The sequence below is a fragment of the Aquila chrysaetos genome, chromosome 9 (genome assembly GCF_900496995.4).
Source record: "Aquila chrysaetos chrysaetos chromosome 9, bAquChr1.4, whole genome shotgun sequence".
NCBI lineage: Eukaryota > Metazoa > Chordata > Aves > Accipitriformes > Accipitridae > Aquila > Aquila chrysaetos.
The window spans coordinates 43,948,497-43,961,188 of record NC_044012.1 but is presented as its reverse complement, the minus strand read 5'-3'; the positions used below and the strand labels follow the sequence as shown (position 1 = coordinate 43,961,188).

General features: G+C 63.0%; 1 protein-coding gene across 4 annotated transcripts; it reads left to right on the top strand.

The window, feature by feature from the left end:
• The first annotated feature begins 3,298 nt into the window (after positions 1–3,298).
• GAL3ST1 (galactose-3-O-sulfotransferase 1) lies at positions 3,299–11,499 on the top strand. 4 transcript variants are annotated; one of them, XM_030026559.1, is made up of 4 exons: positions 3,299–3,560; positions 4,099–4,320; positions 7,636–7,769; positions 9,187–11,499. In XM_030026559.1, the coding sequence occupies exons 3-4, from the start codon at positions 7,645–7,647 to the stop codon at positions 10,334–10,336; spliced, it is 1,275 nt and encodes a 424-aa protein (XP_029882419.1). In that variant the 5' UTR covers positions 3,299–3,560; positions 4,099–4,320; positions 7,636–7,644; the 3' UTR covers positions 10,337–11,499. The 4 variants fall into 4 exon arrangements, with proteins under 4 accessions (XP_029882419.1, XP_029882418.1, XP_029882420.1 ...); XM_030026558.2 differs by lacking the exon at positions 3,299–3,560 and having other exon boundaries at positions 3,866–4,320; XM_030026560.1 differs by lacking the exons at positions 3,299–3,560; positions 4,099–4,320 and adding an exon at positions 5,677–5,755.
• Positions 11,500–12,692: the final 1,193 nt, after the last annotated feature.

The window sequence follows — 12,692 nt, the reverse complement described above, 5'->3', positions numbered from 1 at the left end:
CAGAGACTGGAGCATCTCTCCTGGGAGGAAGTGTTTGAGCCACCATCCCTGGAGGTATTCAAAAAGCGAGTAGGCAGCGTACTTCACGACAGGGTTTAGGGGGCATGGTTGATGGTTGGACTCGATGATCTTGAAGGTCTTTTCCAACCTAAATGATTCTATGAAAGGCTGCGAGAGCTGGGACTGGAGAAAACAAGGTTCATGGGGATCTTATCAATGGGTAGAAACACCTGAAGGGAGGGTGTGAAGATGGAGCCATGTTCTTCTCAGTGGTGTCCAGTGCCAGGAGATGAGGCGATGGGCACAAACTGAAAGCCAGGACGTTCTTCTGAACATCAAGGAACACTTCTTCACCGAGAAGGTGACTGAGCAGTGGCACAAGGTTGCCCAGAGAAGCAGTGGAGTCTCCATCCATGGAGATATCATAAGCAGGGAGGTTGGACCAGCTGGCCTTCAGAGGTGCCTCCAACCCCACTGGGAGGTTTTTGGGGCTCGCTATCCCTTTCTCTACCTTCCTCCAGCAAGAGGCCAGGGGGGAGTGATTTTTTTTTTTTGGGGGGGGGGTGAAGGGGAGGTTATTTTGGGGCTCTTGGCTGAGATAAAGCAACACATGGAGAAACTAGGACCGCCATGGCCGATGCTGGGGCCGCCGACCCCCCCCGGATGCGCTCTGCGCATCCGGGGGGTCGGCGGCCCCAGCATCGGTGGTGTTATCCCCCCCGCCTTTCCCCTGAATCTTGGGTTTTTTCCCCCAAAAACAGCCCCACACACATATTTCCTCGCTGGGGCCTAGGCACAGCCCTGAGGCCTGTTCATGGCTGTCCTGGGGAGAGGAGGAGGGTAACGCTCCGTTTTGTGCAAGACTTTATAGGTTTTTATTTCCCCTTTTCTGGCTCATTTCGGAGGTCGGGAAGGGGTGTGCCGAGGTGGGGGTGGATTGCCGTAGGGTTTTGGCGAGCGTGGCCTCGTCGGGGTGCGAAGGCTGTGTCGTTTCGTGGGGCTTACGTGGACAGCCCCGTCTCCAGCCGTGGAGAAGGCTGTGGTATCTCACGGGGCTTTCCAGGGACGCCCTCGTCCGTCGCTGCGGTAAAGGTCGTGCCGTCAAACGGGGCTTTTGTGGGGACGCCTCGTCCCCAGCCGTGGTGAAGGCTGTGTCATCTAATGGGGCCTTTTATGGGGATGCCTTGTCTCCGGCCATGGGAAAAGCTGGTTATCTCATGGGGCTTTGATTGCGACACCCTCGTCCTCCGCTGTGGCATTTCACGGCGTTTTCACGGAGACACCTTGTTCCCAGCTGTGGTGAAGGCTTCGTAATCTTATGGGGCCGTTTATGGGGATACCATGGCCCCAACCATGGTGAAGACTTTCTTCTGCCTTTCTTTTCTTTTTTTTTTTGTTTTTTTTTTTGTTTTTCTTTTTGCTTTCAGGGGTTGGGAGGGTTTTGCCTTCGTTTCCCCTTTTTTTTTTTTTTTTTTCTTCTTCTTACTTTTTTCCCCCCTTCCTTAACTTCACCTCTCTGAAAAGGAGGAGGTTTGACCACTTGGGAGCTCCCGGGGCTTCCACCGTGGGGCAGGAGACCGTGAATGGGGCTTCCCAACCCCACCAGTGCCGCTGGACACCCATTCCCTGGCACCCACAGGCTTCGTGCCGGGGCGGCAGATAAGGAAAAAGCGGTGGGACCGGCAGGCAGAGCCAGCCACAGGCAGCAACCCCGCTGCCGGGCTGCCCGGCCAGTTGACCGCAAACCGGTTGTGCCACCCCGACGGCCACCGGTTCCCCCTCTTTCGCCAGCGCTAATGACGGCTTTTCTGTGTGATAAAGGCACCTGACGCCACGTTTGGTCAACGAGTGCCTGACGGGGCCAAGCCCTGGCCCGGACAAGGTGTGCCACCACGGTGCTGCTGCCTGCCCCTCCGACCAGCCGCTCGGGCTCCTCGCCAAATCCCTCCGGATCCCCAGCTCTGGTACACGCTTCCCCGGCGGTCACGGTTTTTGGCGTGAGTGCTTTGTACCCCCGAATCTGGGGGGGGCGGGGGGGGATTTGCTCTGCCCGATCCCAGGTGGGGGACGGGGGACATCATGGTGGAGCCCTCCTGGGGATGGTTTATACCCCGTGGGGTGTGGGAGATGGGGCGTCGTGGTTCCCCAGCTCGTTTAATCGCGTCCCGAGGCTGTGAGCATCCCTTGGTTGAGCTGCCGCATCCCAGCTGCCGTAGTCCTCTTCCAGCTGGAAACCCTTTGGAGCGCCATCCACAAAAAAGGGGGAAACCTGAAATTAAAAGAGGTGCCCTGCGGAGAGGGGGGGTGGGATGGCTCCTTGCGCCCACGCCGCTGTTTCCAGGGAAAATCCAGGTAAGGGCAGGGCATGGTGAGTGGCTGGAGCCGGAGCAGGCGGCGGAGCCGGCGGTGTTATTTAATCTGTTGTCGTGGTTATTTCATGCAGCAGCCTTTACCCATGAGAAATGGGCCTGGGGGGCCGGGGGAAGAGATGGGCGATAAATCCTGGGTGTGACTCTAGCCAGGGCTGGGTGCAGCTGGAAACACATCAAATAAGGGCTCGGGGGGGCGGGGGGCCGTGCGCTCGGGCTTTGCACTGCCTCTGAGTAGGGACAGGTCTCCTGTCCCCATCCTGGCAGCAGCCTCCGCCTCCCCTGGGAGGAGATTTTTGATTTTAGGGCAGCGCACGCTTGTGCTTGTGCTTGCTTGCGTGCTAGCCTGCTCCTCTCCGCTGCCCACAGCCAGCCCGGCGTGGCCAGCACGGTCTCGGGCTTTAATTTTGAGGATCCAGGTGGGATCCCTCGTCTGGCGATGCCGGGGGATGTCTGTCCCAGGAGAGCGAGGACATGCCAGCGGGGCCAGCGCCTATGGGGAGGCGGCGGCTCTTCGTCCCTCCTCTTGCGATGACGAAGACGGAGGATATTCTGGCTTTTCTCGTCCCCCAGTGCTGGCTGGGGCTGCCCCGGGGGTTGCGCAGGTTAACCCCGGAGCGAGAACCGGTCCCGCCGAGGCAGGGCGGGATGTGGCGGCTGCCCGTGACGGGGCAATAGCTGCCTTGCCCACCCAGGGCTCGGCAGGATGACCCCGAGCCCCTGCGGGGGGACGAGCTCTGAACCCCAAACGCCTCCGTCGCGGGCAGAGCCTCGGGTGGGTACGGGGCACGGCCGAAGGGTGCCCTGCGGTTACGCCGCCGGCCGAGCCCCGGGGCGCTGGATGCCCGAGCAAGCGCGCTGGGCCGTCACCGCCTTTGGCTCGGAGGGCGGTGCGAAGCGCCGAGGCCGGATCTGGGCGCACAATGGCCCCTTTTCTGCTCCGCCGTGGGGTGATGCGCCAGCGGGGTGCCAGATGGTGCCGAGCCCTTCCCCCGGTGCGGCCGGGGCACCCGCTCCGCTCCCTGGGCACAGCCACGTCGTGGCGGGACGGGACCCCGTGGGTTTCAGAACATCCCCCCCCCCCAGCCCTCCTCCACGAGCGGGGTGCCTGGGGACCCCCGAAGTCCCGGCGGAGCCGGTGGGACCGGGGAAAGGGAGGAAGGCCAAGCCCCCCGCGCTGCCCACCCCGAGGTGAGCTCCGGCCGCGGGAGGCGAGAGCCCGGCCGTGAGCTGCCTCCCACGGGAGGAGGACGATGGCGGCCGGCGAGAGCTGGCCCCGCGGGGAGGATGGGGGGAGCCGGGTGCCGCCGCCGAGGGACAGCCATCGTCACCGGCTCGGCCGGCGGCACCCCACCACCCCGGTTCCCGCTGCCGCGGGTGCCGGCTCGCGGGGCCAAGCCGGGCTGGGGGCTGGCGGTGGCGATGCAGGGGAGCGGAGGGGCCAGGCGTGGGGGGCCGGCGGTGACAATGTCCCCGTTGAGGCCGGCGCCGCAGATGGAGACAAACGGCCCCCTTGTTTTCGGCGCTGGCAGGCAACGGGCTGAATGCCTCCTCTGTGCCGCCGGGAGTGGGTGGGGAGACGGGAGGCTCGGGGTGGCAGCGGGCACCCAGGGCCTGGTCCGGCCGTCCCGGGGGAGCCGGGCAGTGCCCGGCCGCAGCCCCGCATCCCTCTCGGCAGTGGCTCTCATTTCTTTCTCTCTTTATTTTTTTTTTTTTTCCCCCTCCCCAGGCCGGCGATACGGGGCCGGGACCCCGGCGATGCCATAAGGACTGCGGCTGGTGGGGAGGCTTCAGAAAAGCCGGCGTTTGTGGGGAGCTGCCCGGGACGAGCTTATTCCATGTCGGAGCAGCATCGGCACCCCCGCCCCGTGCCGCCCGCTCCCCCTGCGCCCCGGCCAGCCCAGGAGAGGAGAGGGACGGCTCGCCGAGAGCAGCTTAAGCAAAGGAAAAGGTGATGCTTGGGGGGGGGGGAGGATCTGTGGGGCAGGGCGTCAGGGGTTGCGCGGGAATGGGTGTTTGCACCCGCAGAGGGTGTGCAAGGGGGACGGGGCGGGTAGGAAGCACCGTGCCTGCGTGAAATTGGGCACGTGGAAAAAAAAAAGCGTGCCTGTGGGCTTGTAGGGGCAGGAGGAGCAAGCGGCAGGTGGACACACCTCGTGTGCGGCGGCTATAGGTGTTTGGCCGTAAAGGAAATGGCTCCTCTAGGGAAAACCCAAAAGAAGGCTCGAGGATATCCCCAGGGACCAGGGGAGCTGCTGGGATACAGGGACGGGGCTGCGGAGCCAGGCAGCCCAGGCCGTCCTGGGGGGTGACCCGTGGGGAAATGGCCGACGTAGCCATGTCCTCCGGCTGGGAATTTCAACCGGCCGGCTGAGGGCTGGCGCCGCAGCTGCCCTGTGCTAATGGGAGCCCCAGGAAAAAAGCCTCGATCGCCGCATTTCTCCTGGTTTAATAATTAAACCACTCTCATTTAAGGCAAAGTCAATAGAGTAACTGGGTTGGGAACTGTTTGCCATAACCACCCCAGGGAAGCCAGCCTGGGTGGAGTGAGACATCCTTTTGGCATCCCAGCACGTGGGGCTGGGGTGATGTTCTGCCTCGGGGGGGATGGCGGGGTCCCCCGCCGGACCAGGAGCCGAGAGGGGGATTAATGGCGCCGGCTCGCTCGCTTCGGCGGGGTCGGTGCCAGCGCTGGCAGCGCTGGGCCCCATGGCGTGGCAGCAAGGACAGCCTGCGAGCCGGTGGGATGCAGCTTCACTGCCAGCCGGCAGCACCCACGCAGGTGGGTGTCCCCTCTGGCACTGCCCAGCTCTCGCCGGCGGCTTTTCCAGCTGGTGCCGGCGCTGCGGATGGTGACCATGGCGCAGTAACGGCCACGGTGTAGGACCAAACCCTGGCTGCTCCCGGGCGTGCAAAACCCTCTGTGCTTCACACCCGTGCTGCAATTTTGGGGTAGGGTCAGAGCCACCTGCTCCCACTGCGGTTACACCGTACACCCCCCCGTATCCCTGCCATTCCTGCTGCACTTGCCAGCAGCTCAGAAAACTGGCCGGGAAGAGGCTGGATGCGGCCAGCCCTGCCTGACCCGGTGGTCCCTGCTGCAGGGCGAGGGGGGGGGGAGCGCTTGGCGAGCTTGGGCACGCTTGTGGGGTGCCCCCACCCCATCGGCATCCCCCAGCTGCCACGCTGGGTGCCAGGATGAGCTGTGCCCAGCACCCGGCCGCAGCCTCGGGCTCCGGTTGCATTTTCCATTCATTATTCATCGAGCTGGAAATCTCAGCAGCACGAGGCGACCCGGGGCGGCGGGGGGGGCCGGAGAGAGGGGGAGGCAAGCGGGAGCAGCGACACGGGCTCGCCGTGCCTTGGGCACCATTCGTGCTGGCCGGGTAACCTTTCTGCTTGGGGTTTAGCTTAGAAATCCCGGGGGGGGGTCTTTGCTACACGGGGGTGGGGGGAGCTAAAATGTGCCTGGGTGTAAACCACGGCTCTTGCTGCCGGGAGATTTCGTCTCTCTGAATTATCTGCTGGAGCTACAAGGCTCTAAGGGGGCGATGCCGCGGCAGGCGCGGGGGGCTGGTGGGTTATTTGTAGGGAGTGTTATTCAGCCGGCAGCTGGGAGCACGGCCAGCCTTGACCGAAGGATGCCAAAGCAGTGCCGGGGCAGCCGGAGCGAGCGGGAGCTTGGGGAGGCGATGCTGCTCCTGCAGCTGCTAAATGGGGGTGCAAGGCTTGGGGGGGCCGCCCTGGGCTTTGCCCTCCAGCTCGGGGGGGGTCGCTCCCGGCTGCTGGGCTCTGCTCGCAGCCCCTCCGGCGGCGGGTGCCACGGTCACGAGTGGCGCGTCCCCTTGTCCCGCCGCAGAGGACAGCCCTGCTGCAATGCGGTTGCTGGCGCGCCGGAGCCGCCGGAGCCCCCCACGTTCCGGGCCTTCGGCAAGCGGCGGCAGCGGCGTGCGGCTGGGCAGGTGCTGCCGAGGGATGGGGGCTGCCGGGGGGGGACGACGGGGATGGGGCTGCCTGCTGCTGCGGCTGTGTATGTGTGTGCGTGCATGAGCGGACACGTGTGTGTGTGCATGAGCGTGCATAGACATACGCGTATGTCTATGTCCCGGTGCGTACGTGGGCATGCATGAGGATGCGTAGGGGTGTGTATGTATACGCGTCCGTGTCCCTGTGTGTGCGTGAGTGTGCACAGATGTGTGCGCGTGCTTGTGTGCGCGAGTGTGTCTGTGTCCTCGGGGGGGCATTCATGAGTGTATATGCGTGTGTGTGTCCACGCATGCGTGTGGATGCACGAACACGCACAGATGTGCGCCCCTGTCTGTGCATGCGCACGCGTGAACGTGCACGGCTGTGTGTCTGTGTCGCAGTGTGCGTGTGCACGCACGGGTACGCATGGATACGTGTGTCCCTACGTGCACATGCACATGCGTGCGTGCATGGATGTTTGTGCACGTGTGCGTGCATGTGACCTCTGGCTGTCTGCATGCACATGTGCGTGCATGCATGGGTGCAATTGTGCATGCACATATGTGTATGTATGTGCAATTATGCATGGGGGGGGGGTTGTGCCATCCTGCCCCGGACCCCCTTTGACCAGCAGGTCTGCGTTCCCCTGGCCCCCCCCTGAGCCACCCAAAGATGTGGGTGCCATGGCCGGAGGGAACCGTCAGCCCCCTTGCAGCTGGTGCTGCTGGAGGGGCCGAGAGACGCCGGCACGGCTGCGCTGGGTGGATATCACAGCATCTAACACATCCCAAGCTGATGTAGCTCCTGATCTGGCCCAGAGATTTTCTTGGGAAAAGGGATCCCAGCCACTCTTGGAAAGTTCCTGCCCGTGTCGGTGATTTTTTGGTGCCGGGGAGCTGCTGGTGCGGCCTGGCAGAGGATGCCCGCTCTGCGGCTGGACTGCCCCGTGGTGCAGTTCCTTTCTCCCTGCTATTTCTAGCCCCGCAGCCTCTCCGACTGATCTTGTGTTGGGCTAGGGAGTCGCTTTGGGTTTCCTCAAGGCAGGCAAAGGGTGCGCAGGGTGGGCAGAGCCGCTGGTCTTCGGCCACGAATCTGTTGTGTCCTCAGCCGGGGACATGCCTGGTGCTGGCTCGCCTCTCTCCTGGCAGTGCCAAAAGGCCCAGTGAGATGCTTCCCGCGACTTCCCATGCCTGTGAGGTGCCCCTGTGCCTTATTTGCTTGTGATTTGAGTCACACTGTCCCTTCTGTCCCCGCTTCCCCATCCCTCAGTGCTAACGGCTCTCCTCTCTGCCGGCCGCAGGTGACCAGGATGCTGCACCATGGGAAGCACTGGAGGTCCATGTGCAAGGGGCTCGTCCTGGGGACCCTCCTGACCAGCTTCATGCTGCTGCTCTACTCCTACGCCATCCCCCCGCTGCAAGTCAGCGTGACAGAGTGAGTGTGGGGTCCCCATGTGTCCCCCCTGGCAGCTTGGCCACCCTGTTTTGCACCGGGCATCCCCAACTAGAGACGGTCCCAGAGCTTTCTAGGCTCTGCTGGCTTCACACCAAGACATCCCCTTCCTACAGCCTCCTGTTGGAGACTGCGCCCTGTCCCATGGGTGGGGGGGGAAGGCAAACCCCAACTCCCTGGGGGGCTGGGGACGCTCACCCTGGGGGGGACCTGCTGCGAAATGGCAGCCAGCACTCGGCTCCTGGGTGATGGAGGGGATGAGGAGGTGCAGGAGACCCCCTACCCACTGCGGCTTCGTGTCCCCTCAGAGAAGGAAAAGCATCAGAGGAGACATTCCCCGCCAGCCAGAAGCAGCGGGCAGAGCGGAGGCAGTTATTTGGGTGCTCTTTATCAAGGGCTTGTCCTTCAAGAGCGACCAGAGCACTGCCACGTGTAAATTCTCGCCCACAGAGATGGGCACGGGTAGGTTCAAAGCTCTAGGCTGCCCGTCACGGCAAAAGCTGGTGCTCAGCAGGGCTCAGCTCCTGGCCGCCCCTCCTGGCATTAAATTTATGTCTAAGCTTATAAAAGAGATCTGCCTGTGGGTGTTTCATAAGCTACGTGCTGACCTGCGCTGCCGGATGGGATCGTTATCAAGGATCAGCTTTGCAACTTCATTAATGGTGTCTGAAGTCACTTGACACTGTAGTCTCTGTTCCCTGTGCCAGGCATCTCAAATAACACACAAGCTGTTCTCGGTGCTTCCCGAGGGCCCATGAGCTCATCTGTGGGGCCACGCACTAGAATTATTTCCCTCTTTGCTGGGGTGCTGGATCCTCCACACAAGGGCTTGAGGGCTTCCAGACCTCGCAAGAACATTATTAGCTCCTGCCCGTGGAGTTACAGCCATGCAGAGCTCGTCTCGATGCACATCTCAACATCACCTGCACCAGGGCCACCACGGCTGTGCTCGTGGGGAGGGATGAGGACCCCCTGCTCAGGCTGCACTGATGCTGGCGGGGGCTGACCACTGTCAAGACCCCCGTAGCGGTGCATCCTCGGTGGCTGGGCTTGTCCAGGGGAATGAATGAGCTTGGTTTGGTGGCTTGGAGGTGCATCTGGTGTCAGGGGGCTCATGGGGGTGGTGGGCTCTGCCCTGCTCACCGAGGGGCTCCTGCCAGGTGGGTGCCCCCCATTCCCGCTGGGCACGTGGCTGGGGGTGAAGGGGGCTCTGCCTGAAGCCAGGCTCATCTCCGCCGGGGAGCCTGGGGGGTGCTGGAGGTGAGCACCCATCCCCAGCTCCAGCACCCATCCCCAGGTCCGGCTCCTCCAGGAAGGAAAACGGCCGAGCCTTCGTGGTGGCTGTGCTGGGTTGGCCAAGCTGCCCTCACCGTGGTGTCCTGTCTCTTCTCCCCACCAGGATCCCCGTCCCCTCCTCCTGCTCCTCGTACCCGGCCCCCGGCAAGGCGCCAGCAGTGGCCAACGGCACGGGCAGCCCCTCGGGACGGAGCTGCCTGCCCAAGCTGAACATCATGTTCATGAAGACGCACAAGACGGCCAGCAGCACCATCCTCAACATCCTCTTCCGCTTCGGGGAGAAGCATCGCTTGAAATTCGCCTTCCCCAACGGCCGCAATGACTTCTACTACCCCTCCTACTTCGAGCGCAGCCAGGTGCAGCACTACCGGCCCGGCGCGTGCTTCAACATCATCTGCAACCACATGCGCTTCCACTACGAGGAGGTGCGCAAGCTCCTGCCGGCGGACGCTACCTTCGTGACGGTGCTGCGGGACCCTGCCTACCTCTTCGAGTCCTCTTTCCACTACTTTGGGCGCGTCATCCCCCTCACCTGGAAGCTGACAGGGGAGGACAAGCTGGCGGAGTTCCTCCGGGACCCCTGGCACTACTACGACCCCAACGGGTTCAATGCTCACTACCTCCAAAACCTCCTCTTCTTTGACTTGGGCTACGACAACAACATGAATGCCAACAGCCCGCTGGTGGAGGAGCACATCCAGGAGATAGATCGCCGTTTCCACCTCGTCATGTTGCTCGAGTACTTTGACGAGTCCCTGGTGCTGCTGAAGGACCTGCTGTGCTGGCAGCTGGAGGACGTCCTCTACTTCAAGCTCAACGCCCGGAAGGGCTCCACCGTCTCCTGGCTGACACCTGAGCTCTATGAGAAGGCTACCTCCTGGAACCTCATCGATGCTAAGCTCTACCGCTATTTTAATGCCACCTTCTGGCGTAAGGTGGAGGCCTACGGGAGGGAGCGGATGGCCAAGGACGTGGCCGAGCTGCAGCGGGAGAACGAGAAGATGAAGAGCATCTGCATCGACGGGGGACACCCCGTGGACGCCAGTGCCATCCAAGAGTCCTCCATGCAACCCTGGCAGCCGCTGGGGGAGAAGTCCATCCTGGGCTACAACTTGAAGAAGAAGATCAACAAGAAGCACCAGAAGCTGTGCCGCAAGATGCTGACGCCCGAAATCCAGTACCTGACTGACCTGGGGGTTAACCTCTGGATCACCAAGCTATGGAGCCGCATACGGGACTTCCTGAAGTGGTAGGGGATGGCGGGCACCCCACTCTCCCCGGGGAAGAACCAGGTGCTTTCCTTTTTTCGTACTCATGGTGTCTGTTGGTTGGACGTGAGCAGAACCAGCTGGAGGCTCCAGCACCCTGGAAGGGTCGGGGGGACCCTCCATCACCTTCCTGCAGAGCCCCAGCTTGGGCAGGAGCCTGTGGGGGGGCTGCCGTCACCCACTGGCAAGGAGAGCAAAGCCTCCGCCTCCGAGGGGTCAAGGACTGGGGGCTTGGGGGTGGTTTTTTCCAGCAGGATCCACTTCTTCCTTCCCCACGGAAAGGCCAGAGGAGGTATTTGTGAAGGACGTGGCCTCGTCACAGCGGGAGCAGGACATCCATCACCACATTGCTGGAGGCACGCCATGGGTCGGGCAGCGCGGGCATGGCTGTGCCTGGCCAGCAGCGGCAGGGGGTCCTCCTTGCCCGGGGTGGGCAGAGCTGCCAGCAGGGAACCTGAACCTTGAGGGGCTCCTCAAATCACCCCTGGTTTTGGGGCTGCATGTCGGAGCCTGCTGCACCACCCCAATGGGTTCCGGCCCATGGGTGTGACGAGTGCAGCACATTCTCAGCCCACCCACAGCTGTTGGTCCATGGCAGGCTGTGACTTGGTGCGACCCGGAGCCATTTGGAGAATGGAAAACCCACCCCAAAAGCCTCGGCATTTATCAACAAGCTCATGGTCCCCGCGGGCGAAGGGCATCCATGCAGCAGGTCCCCTCCCAGCCCCGCCATTGTCCCGGTTAGAGGGTCCCGGGGCCCCGGTCCCTACAGGGGACATCCTGGAAGGCCCACGGGGTCTGGTGAGAACTGGCATGGGAGCAGGGTCCAGTGGCCACCGTCACGGTGATGCCATCCCCCGGGCATGGGGGGGATGCCAAAGGCAGGGTCTGTCCCCTCCCTGTGGTGGGGACAAACCTCGGGCATCCCGGCCGGGCTGAATGACACCGGCAATGCCACGTCCTGCCGAGAGCGGCCCTGGCCGGGCATGGAGGTGGCACCCGCGGTTGAGCCTCCTTGGCAGCAAAGGGACCCCCGCCGGCCCCCCAGCCCGTGTTCTGCTCCCTTTGTAAAGACCAGAAATAAAAAAGCAATTCTACTTTTGTAAAATAATTGTATATTTGGCAGTTTTTAATATAAGGATGGTCCAGCTGGTCTCCGTCTGTCTCCTTCTTCTCCGAGGGTGGGAGGGACGGGGACCTCCCAGCACTGACTCCCGGTGTGGGGCTGTGTGGCTGCAGCAGGATCGTCTGTGGGTCCCTGCTCCTCCCGGGGGGCCGGATCCTGCTCTGCCTGGGGAGGATGGTCCGGCAGCCCCTGGGGGTCTCGGCTCCGTTCTCCCCATCAGTCCTGGGGGTGGGGAGCCCCCCATCCCCTGGGCACCACTGAGGAACGAGACCCCCAGTGCGAGTGGGGTGCCTGGATCTGTCCCCGCTGTCCCTGCAGAGCCGCCCGCGCTGCCGGCGTGGGACTCCAACGGCGTGCAGATGCCACCAGGAAGGTCTGCTGGTTTTGTAGGGACACCAGACCCGTGGGACAGCCATCACGGATGACACAACTCGCTCGTGCCGCCGGGTCCCAGCTCTGCTGCTGGCAGGTGCGCCCCATTTTCAGGGGTGGCCCTGGGACTTGCACCGGGGCTTCTCCAGCCAAAGCACCGGCACCAGCGGTACCAGGGTGGACACACACCCTAATGGCCAGTCTGGAGCCGCTGCTGGGGCCACCAACTGCATGTGATGCTGCCCACGGACACAAGGGACGGGTGCTGGGGACACAGAGCTTGGGACACCTCCCTGAGGTCCACAGGTGTCTCCCGTGACACGCTGAGGTTTCCTGCTGGGAGCAGGTGCCAAATCCCACCTCGGCCACCGGTTGCCTCTGCGGATGGGGGGGGATGGAAAAGCCCCTTCCAAGGCAGGATGACGGCCGCACAGCCCACCTGGGCTGACGTCCCCGTGGGGACATGCTTCGTGTCCCTCTTTGCCCAGGCCACCAGGTCAACCCACGCAGAGGGGGCTGTGATGGGGTTTTGGGGCCACCTGAGACAGACAGGAGCCACAGACACGTGCGCTTCACCAGGTCTCTGTCCTGGCTGTGACCAAACTGCTGCTCCTGACCAGGGTGCCGGTCCTGGAGAGCGGCCAGCAGCGACCCCCGGGGTGGGAAGCAGCAGCTCTGCCCTTGCCTGAGGCCGAAGGGTGGAAGGAAAGTCCTCCTGCTGGAATCCCCCATCCCAGCATCCAGCGGCCTCCTACAGGCTTTTGTTCTCAATAAATGGGACCAAGCTGGGACTATGGGTCCAGGATTGTGTGGTGGGGCTGGGGCTGGGGCTGCAAGCAGGAC

Excerpts from the sequence above, each read along its gene's own strand:
- GAL3ST1 (XM_030026557.1), top strand. The coding sequence starts at position 5,921 with ATGCCGCGGCAGGCGCGGGGGGCTGGTGGGTTATTTGTAGGGAGTGTT. Across the intron at positions 6,332-7,635 it reads AGCGGCGTGCGGCTGGGCAG|GTGACCAGGATGCTGCACCA; the intron begins GTGCTGCCGAGG and ends TGCCGGCCGCAG. Across the intron at positions 7,770-9,186 it reads CTGCAAGTCAGCGTGACAGA|GATCCCCGTCCCCTCCTCCT; the intron begins GTGAGTGTGGGG and ends TCTCCCCACCAG.